Raw genomic sequence first — 17,687 nt, 5'->3', positions numbered from 1 at the left:
ACCGAAAATAACTTTCATACATATGAATTTTGTCCAAGGAAGTGAACATTCAAATTAACTGGAAATAAGCTTACGAATGCTAATATTTTGGCTTTTTTTTTTTAATATGGAGAATAAGTCGGTTCTTCTTTTTCTTTTTCTTGAAATTCAAACACATTATCCTACACTAAAACAAAATAGATATAAATAAATTAAAATGCTTACATTTATTTTCCTTTTAGGAGACGGATTTTCTCTCCCTATAAAAGGTTATCCATTTCTCCAATATCTGCTAATCATTTTAACTTTTTACCTCCTTTTCAATTTCACTCACGATGGTAAATTGGGTTCTAGTGAAGGTGTTAGGCCAACGTTCATGTGGCAAGGTGTTCTTACCAAATTCAACAATGGAACCTCTTGACTATTTTGCTATTAAAGTAGCTCGTCTTTATAATAGTTCTTCATTATTGTGGGAAAAGAACATTTTAAAACATTTCATCGGATGTCCAGAGATTGTTCAATGTTTAGGGAGTGAGATAACTATAGATGAAAATTACCTTCTTTACAATCTCAAGTTAGAATATGCTACTAGTGGAACTTTAGCTAACTTGATTGAACAACGAAAGAAGTTGCTAGAAGATGAAGTGAAGGAGTATTTGAAAATGATACTAAGAGGGCTTTCTTGTATTCATCGCAATAGATTTGTCCACGTCGATTTGGAACCAGATAACATTCTTGCATTCCCTCATAACAATGGCAAGATGAAGTTGAAGATTGCTGACTTTAGGCTTTCGAGGAGATGTGATGAGAAGGATGAGGTGGACGAAGATAACATTTACCAACATTTATGTGAGAACTTAGATGGCCAAACAAAACGCAAACAATCAACATAAATAAATAAAAAAAACAATAAAGAACGAATACCAAGATATATAGTGATTCGACCAGTTTGGTCTATCCACATTGAGAATCAGCTTAATTAATTTTTATTATGACCAATAAAGAATTTACAAATTACAGATTATCTATTGATATCGAGAGATCCGCACACAACGTCGTCTTTGAAAACCAAGAACAAGCTGCAAAACAACCCAAAACAGCCCGCCTCTGACGGGCGAACCACCACACCCAGATCTGCAGCAACCTACGCGCCAAACCGGAACCCACCACTGAACTGGAACCCATCGGAACCTAATGGCTGCTCAGACTGGACCGAACTAGCGCGGACACCCACGCTCATGCCGCAGACACAAACCCACGTCGGCACTGACTTCACTGCAGCTGATGTCAAGGCCAGACGAAACGTGAACGACAATTCTTTCTCGACCCTGCTCGGCTGCTGCCTTTTTCCGGGTCTCTGTCGGCTGCTCTCTCTTCTCACCGACGGCTGCGCCTCTGCCTTCAGCCAAATCAAATCACACGAAAACACAGTCCTATTTTTGGAGAAGAAAAGAATAATTACAAAATTGTCATTTGTCCATAATTACCCGAATGTCATTGGGCTGTTATTTTCTACGATTTAAGCAAAGTCAATTAATCGATTATTTCTAATGAGTTCAATAGTGCTACTGACATCTAGTCATTGGGTTGCATTTTAGTTGAAATGGTTACTAGAGTGCCAGTGTGAGAAGATTTCTCAAGTCTCACACATTTGATTTTAAAACTTACACATGATATGGAAATACTGAAAATACTAAGGAATTATCTGAAAAAGGAAAGGATTTTATCAAAAGATGCTTTAAACAAAACCACAAACAATGATGGACAGCCGATATATTACTTGAATATTCCTATCTTATATAAAAAAAAAAAAAAAAAAAAAAAAAAAAAAAAACTAGAAATAAAGGTAATGAGGTACCTATACTTCTAAGAGAGGTTCGATTAAGTAATTATGGTATAAGAAAACTTCCACGGATACCAAAATTTCCAAAAGAGCTTTATTTGTCTCATCTACAACGTATGCTTGGATCGAATATTCAAACTTGATGATTTTATTATTTGTTTTCATGCCTTTAAGATCATTATTTTTGTTTTTTTTTAATTACACGTAATTAACTATATATTATTCCAACTAAATGAGACATTGGCTTTAAAGCATGAAAGGAATGCCTAAATTGAAAATAGCAAATAAATAAATAAAAACTTTTGATTTATGACAAAGATGATAATAGCGTGATGTATAAATTGTACTTATTTTTCAGTTTTTGCCCTCTTAGATGATTTACAAAGAGGGATCTAAGTATATCTCTAAAATTTCCATAAAATCAACCTTTCATTGATATTTTTATAGTTTTACATAAATTCAGGATCTTGATACTTCTATTAATATGGAAATTTTGAACTTCAATGATATTTTTAAATATCAAATTTTGAATTGGTATCTTCCTTTACATTAGATTTTCTATTCAAAGTTTTCGAATTCCTATCTTTTGGGCCTTATTGGGAGTAATGGGTAGCAATGAAAATAAAAACTAATAATTTGAGGGTTTAAGTGGGTTCTTTTTGCTATGTTTTATTTATATTATTTTAATAACATAATATATTTTACTTATTAATAGATAATTAACAATAATTAATTAATTAATTGATTACCTATAAACTAATTAAGTTTAATCCAAAACTATTCTCTTCAATCATTTTAATTCAATACTCTCTTATACATAAATTGTATGCTAAACTATACAAAATACCTCCATACTTTTTAGTTTATATCAAAAATACCTTTGAACTTAGATTCAAAAAAATCCTTAAACTCCAAATGAGTTAAAAATACCCAACATTAACTTCGGATGGAAACCATTAGTGTTTTGTGTCAAAAATACTCTTAAATTTTAAATAACAAAATAATAATAAAAAAAATACATTTACTATTATATTAACAAAAATCGTTAATTTCGTGTATTTTCTCTCTTTTTCCTCTTATTTCTTCTTCAATACTTTCTTACTCCCCTTTTAGTTAAATGTTTAACATTTGTATATCTAAAAAAAATAATGCAATGAAATTGTACACTTCAATTGAGATATATGGACTATAATAAAGTGAAAGAGAATAATGAAAACACCAAAGGATTTTATGACTTAACTGGTTTAATACTTTTTTTTATTTGACTATTTATCGTCTTTGCCTGTTTTAAGGGGAGATTTTTTATTTTGTTATATCTTTTCATTTTAACTTGAAATTTTGGTCTTATTTTGGTCGTTAAAAAATTTAGTGTAAGAATTAGAAAAATAAGAGAGAAGTGATATTATAGATATAAAAAAATATATATATATCTATATAATTTGTTTTAAAGTTGGCTTTTTCTTAAACTCAATAAAACTTTAAACATATCCATCACCATATTGTAGAAGCATTTTTAAACTTTTTTTTTTTTTTTTTTTTTTACTTTAAAGTTATTTTTCCAATGAGGTATTAACAATTTTATTTATATAGAACTGTGAATGTATTTTTTAATATTTTTTTTAAGTTCATATACTAATGGGTTTTTTTTTTTTTTTTTAATTTTCGAATTATTTTTCCAACAAAGTATCACTACAAGATTATGACTTTTAGCGACGAATATCTGGCGACGAAATTCACAATATCGCAACTATAACGCAAAATAAATCTTTCGTCTCTATCCATGTGTAAAAAACTGATAAATCGAAAACTTGAAACGAATAAATCTAATCGTCACAAGTGGCGTGCGACGAACACTCGAATTGTCGCAAATGGTGTGCTACATATTTCAAAGTTGTCGCAGGGAGCGACGAAAAATGATTTTGACGCATGTTAGGTCAATTAATTGGAAGAAATGTTTGGCGCCCAATCTGTGGGTTTGCGACAAAATGGACTTTAGTCGTAAGCCCGCCTTGTGACAAAAAGGTTGTCCAATAATCTGCAACGAAAATAGAATTAGTTGCAATAATTTGAGACGAAATAAGATTTAGTTGCAAGAGTTTTTTTTTAGAATCATTTACTCAAGGTTTAGTCTTTTGTCCGTTTAGTCTGTCGTTCGTATAAGAAGAGGAGTCGTGCGCTGTTTGTCTGAAGCTGAGAAGAACATTTAAAGAGGGGGACCGTCGTTGCCGTTTAGAGGACCGCCCCATTTTTTTTTTATTTTACCTACACGTTTAGAGGACCATCACAATTCAAAGGAGCTTCCATTTGCTGATAATGAAATTTTTGGTGATTGACCATAGCAGTTTAAAATCTCCATTCACTTGAACCTCATTTTGAAGAAGGCGAACAGAAGCGGAACATGTTTGTGATTTCTCTATTTTGTTGCTGTCGTTTGATAATTGATTTTGGGTTTTAACTTTTGTGGGGTTTGTTTTTTTTTTTTCTTGTTCAATATTTTGCAAATGATGGGATGGAATTAGTTATTGAATTAGTTCGAGAACGTTAGTGTGGATTAGTTATTGAATTAGTTCGAGAACGTTAGTGTGGATTCCTTGTTCTCTATTTTTTTCTGTGTTTTTCAGTTGACTTTAACATATTAATAGTACGAATAAATCTTTGTACTATTCATTTCATTTGTATAAATAAATTGAGATTTGGAAGTAATTTTTGTGATTGAGTGTAGGTTTTTGTTTAAACTTTTGATTTTGAGAATATTTGTGTGGTTAAGATGTGGTTTGGATGCTATTTATTGAATTGGATTTTAATAAAGGACTCATTGTTTGATTAAAAATTTATTTATTGTCTTCAAATTTTGTTTTGAAGTTTGTCTGTGAACAAAATTATGTTTTTGACCAACTTCTGATTGATAATTAAAAATGAATTAATCTTTTTTAATCGGGGTGAATATGTATATATATAAGACTCGTGTTTAAAAATAATTTGATATGTGTAGTATTTATATGTGCATGATTTAACTAGAATTTGTTGATGGTAATATTAAATCTTTTTGGAAGAATACATTTTAAAGACTAAACCAAACTTGTTAGTAGCAATATTCAAATTGTAATGGGAAACTTACTTTTATTATAGTGGATATTAAAGATTTTATAAACTATTTTAATATAGTGCGATATTTTTTTGTTCATATTTGTTTAATTTCATGATTTGTACATAGATTTGCACTAAGTGTTTGCTATCAAGGATAATGTTTTTAAAAAATTATTCAAAAAGAATAATAATAATTTTTTAGAAAATATTATTAAAATTTGCGACGAAACGTAAAATACCGCAAAATTATTGCGTCGAGAAAAGAAATGTTGCAAAATGCAACAAACAATACAACATCACACAATGTGACATCCTGATAGACATCACATATTGCGACTTTTTATATTTCATTGCAATAGGAATGCGACGTTCTAAGGATTCGTCACATATTGCGACATTTTCAATAAAACATCACAAAAACCTTTTAGTGACTAGGCTTTAGTGACAAATGCATGCAACGAAAAAAATTCGTTATTAGACCCTTTTTTGTGAGGAAAAAATAAATTTAGTGATAAATTATTTTCATTGCTAAAAGCCAGATTTATTGTAGTGTATTAACCGTTTTCGTTTGTATATTAATGGTGAATGTATTTTTGAATTTTTTTAAGTTTAAGGGTATTTTTGAAATTCTTGAAAGTTTAGGAGTACATTTTTAAATAAAATTTCTATCCAAAACTAACACAACAGTATTCTAAAACTATTTTTTTAAGTTTAAAAATATTTTTGAAACTTTTGAAAGTTCATAAATATTTTTCACATAAAATACAAAATTGAGTGGCCTTTTTTAAATATATAATTTAGCCTAAATTATATTTTTAAATTTTTGTAATTAAATTACATTTTAAATATTAAAAAACGTATATAATAATACACGTAATATCAAACTAGTCACACAAAAAAATGCAACATTATCACATGATTCAATTTCTAACGTCATTATTGTTAAGATGTGGAATTACCTTTTTCAAAACAAATAAAAATATTCAAATTTGTTGATAAAAAACATCACACACACAACTTACGAAAATTCATGTTTTAAGTTGACGTATGTATAAAATTTTAGTGTTTAAATTGATACCATTATTAATTCGAGGTTTAAATTGATAGAATCTTCAAAATTCAAAATTTAAATTGATACAATCCAAAATTCAAGATACGAATTGATATTTGTTACGTGATACTCAAAGTAATTTTTAACTAGTAAAGTTATGTTTAGGTTCGACTTAATTCCCCCACTCTAAATATCTCTCGGACCCTCGTATATCACGTAGTGTTATTTCTAACCAAAATCAAACAGTCACCTTCTCAACATATATGACTATACATTATTGACACATACAAACAATGTCTTTCGAATCTTCTTAACCATTTAAACAACGTATGGATATCAAACTTTATGTGATAAAAATAAAAAAATATACAAACAAAAACATGTCCAAAAGAAAATATCTTGGAAGATGAAATGACTCCTAGACTTTCCAAATGGAGGAAAACCCAACTGTATGTCTAACATGTGGGGTCTTTCCCACGCCATGGAGATTTCTATTAGGCGGTGATGTAAACTATGGGTGTCATTATCAGTACTCCAAATGATCAATGTCTAGAATGGTGCCACGTGTACTTTACGGTAAAATGAGGCGAAATTCTAATTAAACCAAGGTTAGCCAGCGGGAAGTGGTGCCTACAGCCGGGACCACAGTAAGCTTTGGGAGACCGGGACACGTGGCTGGATGTGATCATTCAGGATGCTTTGTGATTCGTCACGAAAAAGATGCTGGTTAGGGCGTGATTCTCACGTGGAAGGGGCAACCGGCGCCCTCCCGTGGGGTAGGGTGTCCCTTTAATTAATTAGTTTAAATGTTAAAAACTTTTATTAGGGACTTAATTTACAACTAACTTTACATAATTCAATTTTAATTCAAACTCAAAATTATCTGGATAAAAGTATTTTTATCTCAACATCCTATTAAAATAGCAAGCAATTTTATCACTTCTTCCTTACAAGTAGGAAAAAATAGAAGAAGAAAATAAGATAAATTAAAACCTTTCGTTATCCATCTAATTCAAACATTTCACTATAATGTTACATAAATATATAAATTTAAATAATAAACGTGTCAAAATTATACAATTAAAGTTTTCAAAATGGAATCTTAAAAGATAATGCTCTAAATTGGTTTAACATTGATTTCGTTTTAATTTATGTAATTATTAATTTCGATTTTTAGTAATCCAACTCCTAAAGTTTAAGGATATAAATTAACTTTTTCATGAATTTTAAAAGTCTAGGATTAGGCCTGCTTTTCAATATTTTGATTTTAATTTTTTTACCCAAAAAGTCAAATTTTCTCTAGATATCAATTTTCAACATAAAATTTTAAATTCTATCGATTAATATCCTAAACTTAAACAAATTTTGTAATTTTTACCCTCTATATAAATTTTGCTAATTCACTAGTTCATTTTAACAAATAAATAGCGGAAAATTTTAAAAACTCACTAATTTAACAAAACGAAAGTATTGCACAAAATTTAATTTGATTAATGCACGAATAATTGACTTCTAAATTATTCCACCCCACCCAAACTTACGAATTTCCATTAGAAATTAACTGTCATATTTGTCAAAATTCTATCAATTGCGAAAATATATTTTTTCAATATCTGTAACACTTATATCCAAGTTTAGTTATTTAAATTTAGGTTCAAATTTGATAAACTTTTAAGAGTTATATATGTTTTTTTTTTTCTTTTTCTTTTTTTAATATAGGTTAAATTACAAATTTGATTAACTTGATGAGAGATTCAAACATCGAATCCTTTAATTAATAACATATATTTTAATTAATGGAGCTATATTCATATAGTTTGTATTTAACTTTACCATTTTAATTAGTTATGTTCGAAATAATTTAGGTTTTATATTTTCCCTTGTTTTTAAGATTTATGTTTGTTTCTCCCATTCTTAATTATGGTTCTAAAAAATGTGAAGTTTTTGTCTTTACTTTTAATTCTTGGAAAAGTGTAGTTGTAAAAAATTAATAGTTGTATTATTTTTAAATTTTTAATATTTTCAAAGTTATAAAACATGTAAAAGAAATACACATTTTAAAATTAAGATAACTTTTTTATTTGTGAAATTTTATAATAAATTTATATATATTATTTCCATCTCTTAATTTCTCTATTTTGTTTTTTTATCTTTTAGAAGAATGGAAGAATTTTGAAAATTAAAAAAAGAGTAATTTTAAGACTTCATTTTTGTTTTTAAAATTTAGTTAAGAATTCAAATATTTGCTCAAAAAACAGAAAAATTTTGAAAAAAAAATAATGGTAAAAAAACATGTACAATTTTAAAAATCAAATAGTTATTGAACCTAATTATTGTTTCTTTTTATCAACGCTTTATACATTCCTCAACTCTCTTACAAATTTCTTTTTTTAGACAACACATAGCGTGGAAAATTGAACTTTTAATCTCGAGTTAAAAATAAAGTTTTATATCAATCGAGTTACGTCTATTTTTCTTTGAAGTGCTTTTTTTTTTTAAAAAAAAAAAAAGAATTATTAAAAGGATAAATAGTTAAAGAAAATTTTTTTGTTTTTTTTTCTTTACCAATGAATAAAATCCATTCTATACTCTTTTTTTTGGTGTATAAATCTCTGTCTAAAAATGTTTGCGAACATTTGTCAAATTTGATTTATTTTGTCATACCTATCATGTCACAATTCTTTCTATGTGCCATTTGATGACAAGTTAGCATTGGATACCATTTACCACCGTTTTCCCAAACTCCATTTTTCAACCATTTTTTTTAAACTTTAGACAGATTAAAAATAATATTGCATTTTAACTTTTAATAAATAAAAGTATTTACTTAGCTACACAATATATAATATAAGTAATTCAAATTTAATATGCTTAGTCAATTTCAGCATAGTATGTAACTAACATTTTTCTAGCGAACATATACCTCAACTAATATGAGTTTATATTATCAATCTCGATGTATGGAGTTCAATCTACTTACTTTACAATATTGTCAAAATAATAACAACAATAATTTTTTAAGTGAATATTTAGATCGACTCCTACCTTTATAATAATATATCACAAGTCGATAGAAAACTCAAACAACAAACATAATAGTTCAATGTAATTTTTATATATATTATGTTAATTTTATTATAGTTTTTTTTTTAAAAAAAAAAAAATCAGTGGGAAAGTTACTTTTGATAGTTTTAACTAACCACTACAATTATTTATACATTTTTGTATAGAGTTTTGGAAAAATATGTGATGGTTTTCTTTTTAGTTAAAAAAGTGAGAGGTACAGGCTTGAACCATGGACACTTAAGTGATGTTTTAGATCAATAAGTATTATCCTATTTTAATAAAGAAAACATTTATTTGAAAATATTTACCAATAACACTCATGACTAAATATATCACTAAAAGAAAGGTATACAAAACTCTCTCCCTCCAAGTAAATGTTGTTTGGCAAACCTACAAATTATATTTCCACTTTAAACAATACTTAAATGCATTTATTTTTATGGATTCTACTCACACGACAATTTCTTCTCACTTCTCACTTCTCACTTCTACTTCTTTTATCACCAAGTGGTCATTTAGACCGATGACTTATCTAACGAGTTTAACCAATATAACTAAGACAACTAGATATTTCTCTAGTTCTACTTATGATCAACTTTCGAAATGTCTTTATAGTCTACCAATAATCTTTCACAAAAATTAAACAAAAACAATCTCTCTCTTCTAAGCTGGGAGTCCCATATACATCTACGTGTATATGTATATAATGCGTATATATATGTACATGTAGGGTCGGAGAAATAATCTTATGTTATAAATCATAAATGTAACATTCAAAAATCAAGATGATGATAATAATAATAATAAGGTTAAAAAAAAAAATCCTAAACACGTGTCGACTCCGTGATTATGGGGACGAGAGGAAACAAAGGAAGCCAGTGGTACATTCGTAATTTACTACTCACACCCAAACCCAACGTCTCTTCTCTCTCCTCCTTTTTTTTTTCTTTTATTTAATTATTTATTTATAATTTTTCAGCTGATTGGTTCTTATATATAATAACACATTTTCTCACAAATTTTCTCGACAAAGAAACTTTGTTCAACTATGCACCATTTTACAGTCATCTTCTTCTTCTTCATCAGCTTATCCACCGATCTTCATACACAGTACTCTGAATACGAAATCTCCGATTCAAAGCTTATCAACTATGACTTCCGGTACGAGAATGCCGACTTGGAAGGAGAGGGAAAACAACAAACGTCGTGAGAGGCGTCGTCGTGCCATCGCCGCTAAGATCTTTCTCGGCTTGCGAATGTACGGAAACTACAAGCTCCCCAAGCACTGCGACAATAATGAGGTCCTTAAAGCCCTCTGTGATGAAGCTGGATGGACTGTCGAAGAAGACGGCACTACATATCGGAAGGTATATCTAATCTAACTCTCCCCACCCTTTTCAATTGCCACTTGAAATTGGTTCGCTCGGATTGATTGATTCATTGATTGATAAGGTTATGTTCTTGTTTTCTGTAATTGCTTTGAATATGGATCGGCACTTGCGAAAATGATGCTAATATGATCTGTCGGTGTTAGGTTAGGATGTTGTAATTGTATCTCTCTCTGTAATTTTATGACATTGTCTTTTTTAGACCTAAGCATACATAATTTTGTAACAATAGAGATGTTGTCTGCATTCTGGAAGTGGGGTTGGGCATAATAAGTTGGTTCGATTAGGGGAATTTTGGAATCACGGACCTGTTTTTGAGACTCTGATGGTCAGCTCTCAATCTTAATTCTGTTGACTGCTTTACTTTTTTATTGGAGCCCACTATGAGATTCGCTCTGGTTAAGTCCTTGGTAGAAGACGACGAGGATTTCTCTGAGTTTTTTCAGACGCCAACACAGAGCTGTTTCCAACATAAGGAAATGTTTCTCCCTGACCATCAAAATTACCCTCCACTTGTCTCTGAAAGTTTAGCTACTTTTTAGGAATGTGTTTGTTCTTTTTGAAGCTAATTTTATCTCCTTGATTTGAGTTTTACTTTCATTGGGTTCGTTAATTATCCAAACTCATTGGAAAGTTTCTGTAGAAACACAAATTTTTTAGGCGTTGCGTGTTGCCCAACTCTGTTAAATGGCATCAAATGATTAACCTGGATTGCTCTCCTCAGCAAATGATGTCAAAAGGAGCAAGAAAAGCTTCAGTGTCCGGTTTCTCTCTGCACCCACCAACCCACCCACTTATCTTTTTAGATCCTTTAGTTCAGCATGCTGGTGTACAGTGGATGGATTTCGGTGTCTGCAATTTCATAGCAGTATCATGGAGCAATTACGGTCCCTTTTCCTTTTGGCTTGCTTGCTTTCATCTTTTACAAAATCAACTTATGGTCACTCTTACCGAGATTCCCGGGCTTCATTGAGATACTTTCTTTTTCCAGTTCATTGAGAGCACAGCTTGATAGTGGAGCTGGGCCAGCAAGCTGCGTGAAAATCTGCATCCCAGTCAGCCCAATGAATAATTTCAGACTAAGCATTCACGATTCTTCTTTGACTATCTGCGTTTTTAAATTTTGAAAAATCAAACCTTTTCGGTCCTTTTTGGCAAACAACGTTCCCTTTTTAGAATTATAACACGAGGCTACAGGAACTCGCTGGGGGACAACATGTAGTGGGGTATTTTGTTTTCTTTTGGTGTCACTTGTATTTGCTCATCATATTTGTCAATGATATTTCTCCAGCATAGGTCGATTTTTTATGATTTGAATCAACTTTATTAGTCATTGATCAATCTTCTAATCGTTGAAATTATTTTGTCCGGATTGTACACAGATTCTTCCTTCTACTGTTCCACTCGAACATTTGTGATAAGGAAAACATGGGATGCCTTCCCTTTTCTGCAATTGTTGTCGATTGTATTCAGCACTGATAATCAATTGATATTTCTGCAGGGATGCAAACCTGTGGAACGTGATATCATGGGTGGATCAGCTTCTGCAAGTCCATGTTCATCTTATCAGCCGAGCCCACGTGCATCTTATAACCCAAGTCCTGTGTCTTCTTCCTTCCCAAGCCCCACGTCTTCTCGTTACGCCATTAATGGCAATGATAATGCTACTGATCCCAACTCCCTCATCCCATGGCTGAAGAATCTCTCCTCAGGTTCATCATCAGCTTCCTCCAGGCTGCCTCACCATCTTTTTATTACTTGTGGCTCCATAAGTGCGCCCGTCACCCCTCCGTCGAGTTCCCCAACTGCTCGAACACCCAGAAAACCAAATGCTTGGGACAATCATCCAGCAGTTGCTCCTGCTTGGGCTGCACAGCGCTTCTCATGTTTGCCTGCATCGACCCCACCGAGCCCTGGGCGTCAGGTGTTGGCTGATTCAGCATGGCTTGATAGTATGCGGATTCCTCAAAGTGGACCATCATCTCCAACCTTCAGCCTTGTGGCAAGGAATCCTTTCGGATTTAAGGAGGCAATGTCCGCTGGAGGGTCTCGTAATTGGACTCCTGCACAAAGCGGGACATGCTCGCCCACGGTTGCTGCAGGCACTGATCATAATTCAGATGTTCCTATGATGGATGGAACTGCAGCAGAGTTTGCCTTTGGAAGTTGTTCGAATGGGTTGGTGAAGCCTTGGGAAGGAGAGAGAATTCATGAGGAATGCATCTCTGATGATCTCGAACTTACACTTGGGAATTCCAGGACAAGGTAAACTCAGTTAACCCCTTCTCATAAATCCAATTTTGGCAACTAAATTAGTAACTATAGTTGTTCAAACGCAGGTGAGAGAAAGTTGCAAGTTCTCAAATTTGGTTCTTTCTTCAAAGGGAAAAATTCAACTGAATGTCCGTGGGTTTTGGTTTGACAAAGATTTGCCCCTCGGTTGATAGTTTAATTCTTTCCTAATCGATTTGTTGTTCTAGTTCCTTGAAATGAAAATTAGATTCCACTAATGGATTCCCTGGTCTTGGTTGTTGAAAGGGATATTTCATTGCCATATAATATTCAATTCAATTGGATGTCAAAGTTCTCACCTACTGTTCTAATTCTTCCCTACCCCCAATTACAAAGCAATTATAAAAAGATCAGTTAAACGAGAGACAAACATTCCAACAATAATGAAATACTTGGAGGGTGGGAACAGCTCCATAACATCAATGTATATACAATACACGACTTCCAAGAATCAGATCACATTTCAATTTTGTTTTACTTTGCCCCCTTTAATATGTACATGCTGTGCATAAAAGACAATAGGCGAAGGTTTATGTACTTACAAAGAATGATGGTGAAGAAGAGCTATACATTTTGTGTACCTAATGAGGCAAATGCTTCACCTGAAAGAAACTGTAAGATTTTTCTCATCAGGCTGATCAAGATGATAAACTTAGGCTGAGCTTGATCATTTATGGATCTTCTGATAAAGATCAGCAAGAGCACGATACAGAATGGCGGCGGCAGGTGGTCTAGGGAGTGAACCAAGGAGAATGTCCGAGGCGGTTAGTGACTGATTGCCGTAGAATCGAGCGTTTTCTTGCGTCCGAGTCGTAACAATGCTTCCTTTAAGTGAACATCCAACAAATGCACCTGCAAGTCATACGGAAACGTTATTCACAATGAACATTTACATATACAATTCTTCCTTTGTTCACAAGAAATCTAAAGGAGAAAGCAACATTTTATAGAATACAAATGACATCAAAAAGGCATTGGAACCAAAGATGAATATTCAATATAGGATATAGACAACACACAACGTGATTCTTAAATCACTAATTAACCCAAAAACTTAAGTTCGTGGGTGAAGGTAAATTTAATATTATATCATCTAACAATTCCCTCACTTGTGGGTTTGACCTAACATGTGGAAATCAATATTAATTGAAGAGGAAATAATATTACACGAGTTTGAACACAAAATCGCATAGACCACATGCTCTGGATCTTGATACCATCTTAAGTCATTGATGACCCAAAAGTTTAAGTTTATGGGTAAAGATAAATTTAATATTATATTATCTAACAAGCAAGATGAGCTCTTATAAACTCCGAACAATATTCAAACCAAAATATCGTTTTCCAATCATATAATACCAGGAAAAATGGCATAAAAAACATGTCTAAGTTGAAACAGATAATGTCAGATATGAACAGCAGACCTTTACTACAACTGTATGTATAACAGGGGCCAAAACCACCATCACCAGCTCGTACATCGGCTTCAGCCGTCCTTCCAATAACTCCAACTGCAGCACTTACGCCAGCCCCAATGGCCAGATGCATATTACCGCTGAATGCATTGACAGCATCACTTGTCCTCAAGACGATTATAAAGTCAGTCAGTTCTCCTCCAATCTGTGAAAGAGAGGCAATGGCCAGATTATAGTTTAGATGTTCACTAAGGAAGAAATCAGGATATCACAAATTGATATGAGGAGAAACCTTAATTCAGTATTTACTTATTAATTGCATTATTTAAAAACTATGCATTATGTGATCCTTCTGGGAGTGTCAAATCAAATGTCCTCTTGCTTCTAGTTCTACTTAAAACTAAACCAAGAAATAGGTGGTTTTTGTAGTACTCAACTAACCTATCCAAGCCCTCGCCTTCTGCATCTTAGGTCCTTTAAGGTTGTAAATATTGCATAACTGCATATATAATGTCACACATACCATTTCCAATGGTGGATGCAATAGCAGAGGGATCTGTCTCTCTTTTTAAAACTTTAAACTGACAAAAACTTGTGCGTTTTGTTAGAGAAGAATTACAAACCTGTGCTCCCCAGCCCATACCAATTGATGAAATTGCAGATGGAGGAGACCATGAGCCATCTTCTCTACGTGCAACTACTAGACCAGTTCCTACATTGTAAGTCACCACTGCTCCCACTTTTACAGCAGTAATAATTGCTAGGCCTTTTGCTTGTCCTAGAATGGCATCTGGAATTAGTTTCTCGGGCTTTAAAGAACCCACCTGAGTAACAGCAAGAAAACATAACCAGCTTTACGAAAGCTTGAGATATATAGATGTAGCCAGAAATCAAACTTTAAAAGAATACTTCAATTCTTTATTAATGAACAAAGGAAAGTTTATATACTGAGCCTAAAATACAGAGTTACAACTAAATCTTGAACAGTCACTCAAAGAGTAAATTAAAAACTAATGTCCGTAGAAAACATTAAAATAAAAGGCAAAACTTAATAGAAGAATAGAAAGCCTGCTGGAGCTAACACAAGCTACATCATATATAGGATCTTTATTTTATAAACAAACTTCCGGTGAACATTGTCAGAGGATAGACGGAGACAGCCTTTCAATTGTTCACAAATAATAAAAAAAACTATCTTTGACTATCAAACCTAATCTCTTGGATAGTTTTGAAGTTACAAAAATGAGATACTCATACTTCTAAGGAATAGTCATTTCAAAGCATATGCATCAAAAACTAAAAAGAAATTAAGACATAACCAGAAAGTAGTGACAGATGATACTTGAGATTTCAATACTAACTTTATTATATGCTCGAATGGTGTTTGTTGCTTTATAAATCTCATGTTCCATTGACTGTCCCCAGGGGAAGTTTAACCATGACCTCAATGTACTGAGATCCGTAAGGTCATGAGTTGGTAGCTGCGCAGCATTACTCACTTTATCCATTAAATATGGTTGCACAGATTCAAGCCGCACATTACATACATCGCACACTCGTTGTGGATCTGCAACACGAAATTTTACAGGCAGCAAGCTCCTCCCTTTAGAGCAATCCCCACAAAATATTCCACCACAAAATCGACAGTGATGCCTGGAGCACATGATTGGATGAAACTTCACACCACATAACATACAAGAAGAAGCAGCACTATCAGACAACCATCTGGGTGGCTCTGCTTCAATAATTTCTCTTATATTCCCAAAATTAGCTTCAGTGAGTGAATGAGCCAGTTCATTCAAAGCCTGCTCCACCATATGGCTAGATATCCATGAAAACCTACACCCACTATTACTGGTGGAAGCCAGCGAACCGACTTTTCCTCGAGCTGCAAGCAACATTTCTACCATCACATCCCACATTGTCAACTCTTTTTCTCCCTCAAAGCACTGGCTCCACCCCGAGTCGCCTTCGGGAAAGCAACCTCCGTTCAAGTGAAAACCTTTGGCCCACTCTTCATGATCAGATTCAGACATGGGTGGAACAGAAATGGGTATCCATACTCCAGTATCTTCCAATAGAGGTGAATCATAATAGAAGCAATTTCCCCTGTTCTGATCACAAGACTTTTGAATTTCCCCAATGCTTTGGAGTGACTCAGAATCACTTTCTCTAAAATCAACAATTTTGCCACTCCGAGAACACTGAGGGCCCAACGAAGTGTTAAGCTCTCGAAAAGAATCAAGTTTTGGATAACCCTACACAACATCATCATCATCATATATTCAGTTCTAAATCTTTAAATTTCCAGTTTATATCAGATTGCACCATAATAGATAGTTCATGTAAAAGTATTAAAAAATAATTGCCAACTGCTTGAACCAGAGAACGAACTTTAATATCAGATAATCAAAAGGAACAAAATCAGAACAAAAAATTTTGGGGAAAAACATAGCTACCACATAATTGAACCGAAAGATTTGTATATGCTTACCAGAGGAGAAGAGGAATCGTCAGAAATAAAGCTCGGTTGGGGATTGGGATAATCGGAAGCTTTAGCAGTCCTAGAAGCTTCGATGGCTTGGGAATCAGTCGGAGAACACGGATGATTCTCCTCCATCGAAGAAAATGATGAACGCCCCGATAGCCAAGAACGATCGATCAGACCCAGATGAATAAAATCCCTGAAGAATTCAAAAAGCACAATAAAATTGTGAAATTGAAGAAATTCCAATGGATTCAGAAGGAAGTGGAGGAGATAGAAGGATGGGTTTCCGTTGTTTTACGTCTCTCTCACTCTTACGTTTTATGATACAGTATTGATTTGGTGTTTATGGGGATTTATCTCCTTCCATCATAAATTAATGGAAGAACTGTTGTAAAAGCCAGCTTCAACTTCTGCTGTCGTCAAATTTTCGAAGCTATGCTCTGTACATAAATCCCTAATTTTAAGATAGAGAGAGCCAATGGTGGAAATTTGGTTGATGATTCTTCTTTGAATTCTCTGATTCCGTTTGGATTAATATTATTAAAAAAAGAAATGGGAAAGAGTTTGGAATTTGGATTTTCAAATGAATATATTGGTTAAATTGAACCCTTATAGATAAATTATGTAAATTGAATAAAGCATTTATATAAAATTTCGTTTAGGAAAAATTATTCCTGTGGTACCTTACATTTTAAAGTATTTCATTTCTACTCTTGAATTTTTTAAATTTAGTTTCTATTTGGTTCTTAAATTTTAGAATATTACATTTTTCTTTTAAATTTTGAGTTCATTTTTCATTTAGTTTGTAGATTGTTTTTTAAATAATGTTATTTTAATACGTATTGACAAAAATAGAGTTGAGTTGAAAGAATTGATAGAAATAGGGTAATGAAATCGTAGACCAGGTCGACAAGTACTGAGTAAGCACATAACACATGTACCTAGTCCACGACTTCCCTCCACATCACGTGACCAATCGTTGACCTGACACTGACATGCTATCTGATGACTACCACATGTCTAACATGATATATTGACCACGAAATTGTGGACCGAGTAACGAGTTAATGGTCTCAAA

At 32.6% G+C, this 17,687-nt stretch overlaps 3 protein-coding genes across 6 annotated transcripts; 2 read left to right on the top strand and 1 right to left on the bottom strand.

Annotated features, from left to right (window-relative positions):
* Positions 1-314: 314 nt before the first annotated feature.
* On the top strand, positions 315-872 carry LOC120084169 (calcium-dependent protein kinase 4-like). The gene has a single exon (XM_039040064.1). It carries the CDS (start codon positions 315-317, stop codon positions 870-872), a length of 558 nt encoding a protein of 185 aa, XP_038895992.1.
* Positions 873-10,039: 9,167 nt separating this feature from the next.
* Positions 10,040-12,993, top strand: LOC120083030 (BES1/BZR1 homolog protein 4-like). 3 transcript variants are annotated; one of them, XM_039038521.1, is made up of 3 exons: positions 10,040-10,393; positions 11,916-12,679; positions 12,754-12,993. In XM_039038521.1, the coding sequence occupies exons 1-3, from the start codon at positions 10,178-10,180 to the stop codon at positions 12,755-12,757; spliced, it is 984 nt and encodes a 327-aa protein (XP_038894449.1). In that variant the 5' UTR covers positions 10,040-10,177; the 3' UTR covers positions 12,758-12,993. The 3 variants fall into 3 exon arrangements, with proteins under 3 accessions (XP_038894449.1, XP_038894450.1, XP_038894451.1); XM_039038523.1 differs by having other exon boundaries at positions 10,209-10,393; positions 11,797-12,679; XM_039038522.1 differs by lacking the exon at positions 12,754-12,993 and having other exon boundaries at positions 11,916-12,683.
* A 111-nt stretch (positions 12,994-13,104) lies between these two features.
* LOC120083029 lies at positions 13,105-17,142 on the bottom strand. 2 transcript variants are annotated; one of them, XM_039038520.1, is made up of 6 exons: positions 16,925-17,142; positions 16,616-16,805; positions 15,483-16,379; positions 14,745-14,945; positions 14,131-14,326; positions 13,105-13,558 (listed from the first exon to the last, which is right to left on the bottom strand). In XM_039038520.1, exons 2-6 carry the CDS (start codon positions 16,739-16,741, stop codon positions 13,374-13,376), a joined length of 1,605 nt encoding a protein of 534 aa, XP_038894448.1. In that variant the 5' UTR covers positions 16,742-16,805; positions 16,925-17,142; the 3' UTR covers positions 13,105-13,373. The 2 variants fall into 2 exon arrangements, with proteins under 2 accessions (XP_038894448.1, XP_038894446.1); XM_039038518.1 differs by having other exon boundaries at positions 13,121-13,558; positions 16,616-17,142.
* Positions 17,143-17,687: the final 545 nt, after the last annotated feature.

The sequence above is a fragment of the Benincasa hispida genome, chromosome 8 (assembly GCF_009727055.1).
Source record: "Benincasa hispida cultivar B227 chromosome 8, ASM972705v1, whole genome shotgun sequence".
NCBI lineage: Eukaryota > Viridiplantae > Streptophyta > Magnoliopsida > Cucurbitales > Cucurbitaceae > Benincasa > Benincasa hispida.
Note: the sequence above shows the minus strand (reverse complement) of the source record. Positions and strands in the feature narration are given on the sequence as shown.

What these genes read in the sequence shown, in the direction of transcription:
- LOC120084169 (XM_039040064.1), top strand. Translation starts at nt 315, where the DNA reads ATGGTAAATTGGGTTCTAGTGAAGGTGTTAGGCCAACGTTCATGTGGC.
- LOC120083029 (XM_039038520.1), bottom strand. Translation starts at nt 16,741, where the DNA reads ATGGAGGAGAATCATCCGTGTTCTCCGACTGATTCCCAAGCCATCGAA. An exon ending in ACGATTCCTCTTCTCCTCTG is followed by an intron (nt 16,380 to 16,615) that starts GTAAGCATATAC and finishes GATGTTGTGTAG; the next exon opens with GGTTATCCAAAACTTGATTC. An exon ending in TACATACAGTTGTAGTAAAG is followed by an intron (nt 13,559 to 14,130) that starts GTCTGCTGTTCA and finishes TATGACTTGCAG; the next exon opens with GTGCATTTGTTGGATGTTCA.
- LOC120083030 (XM_039038521.1), top strand. Translation starts at nt 10,178, where the DNA reads ATGACTTCCGGTACGAGAATGCCGACTTGGAAGGAGAGGGAAAACAAC. An exon ending in ACGGCACTACATATCGGAAG is followed by an intron (nt 10,394 to 11,915) that starts GTATATCTAATC and finishes ATATTTCTGCAG; the next exon opens with GGATGCAAACCTGTGGAACG.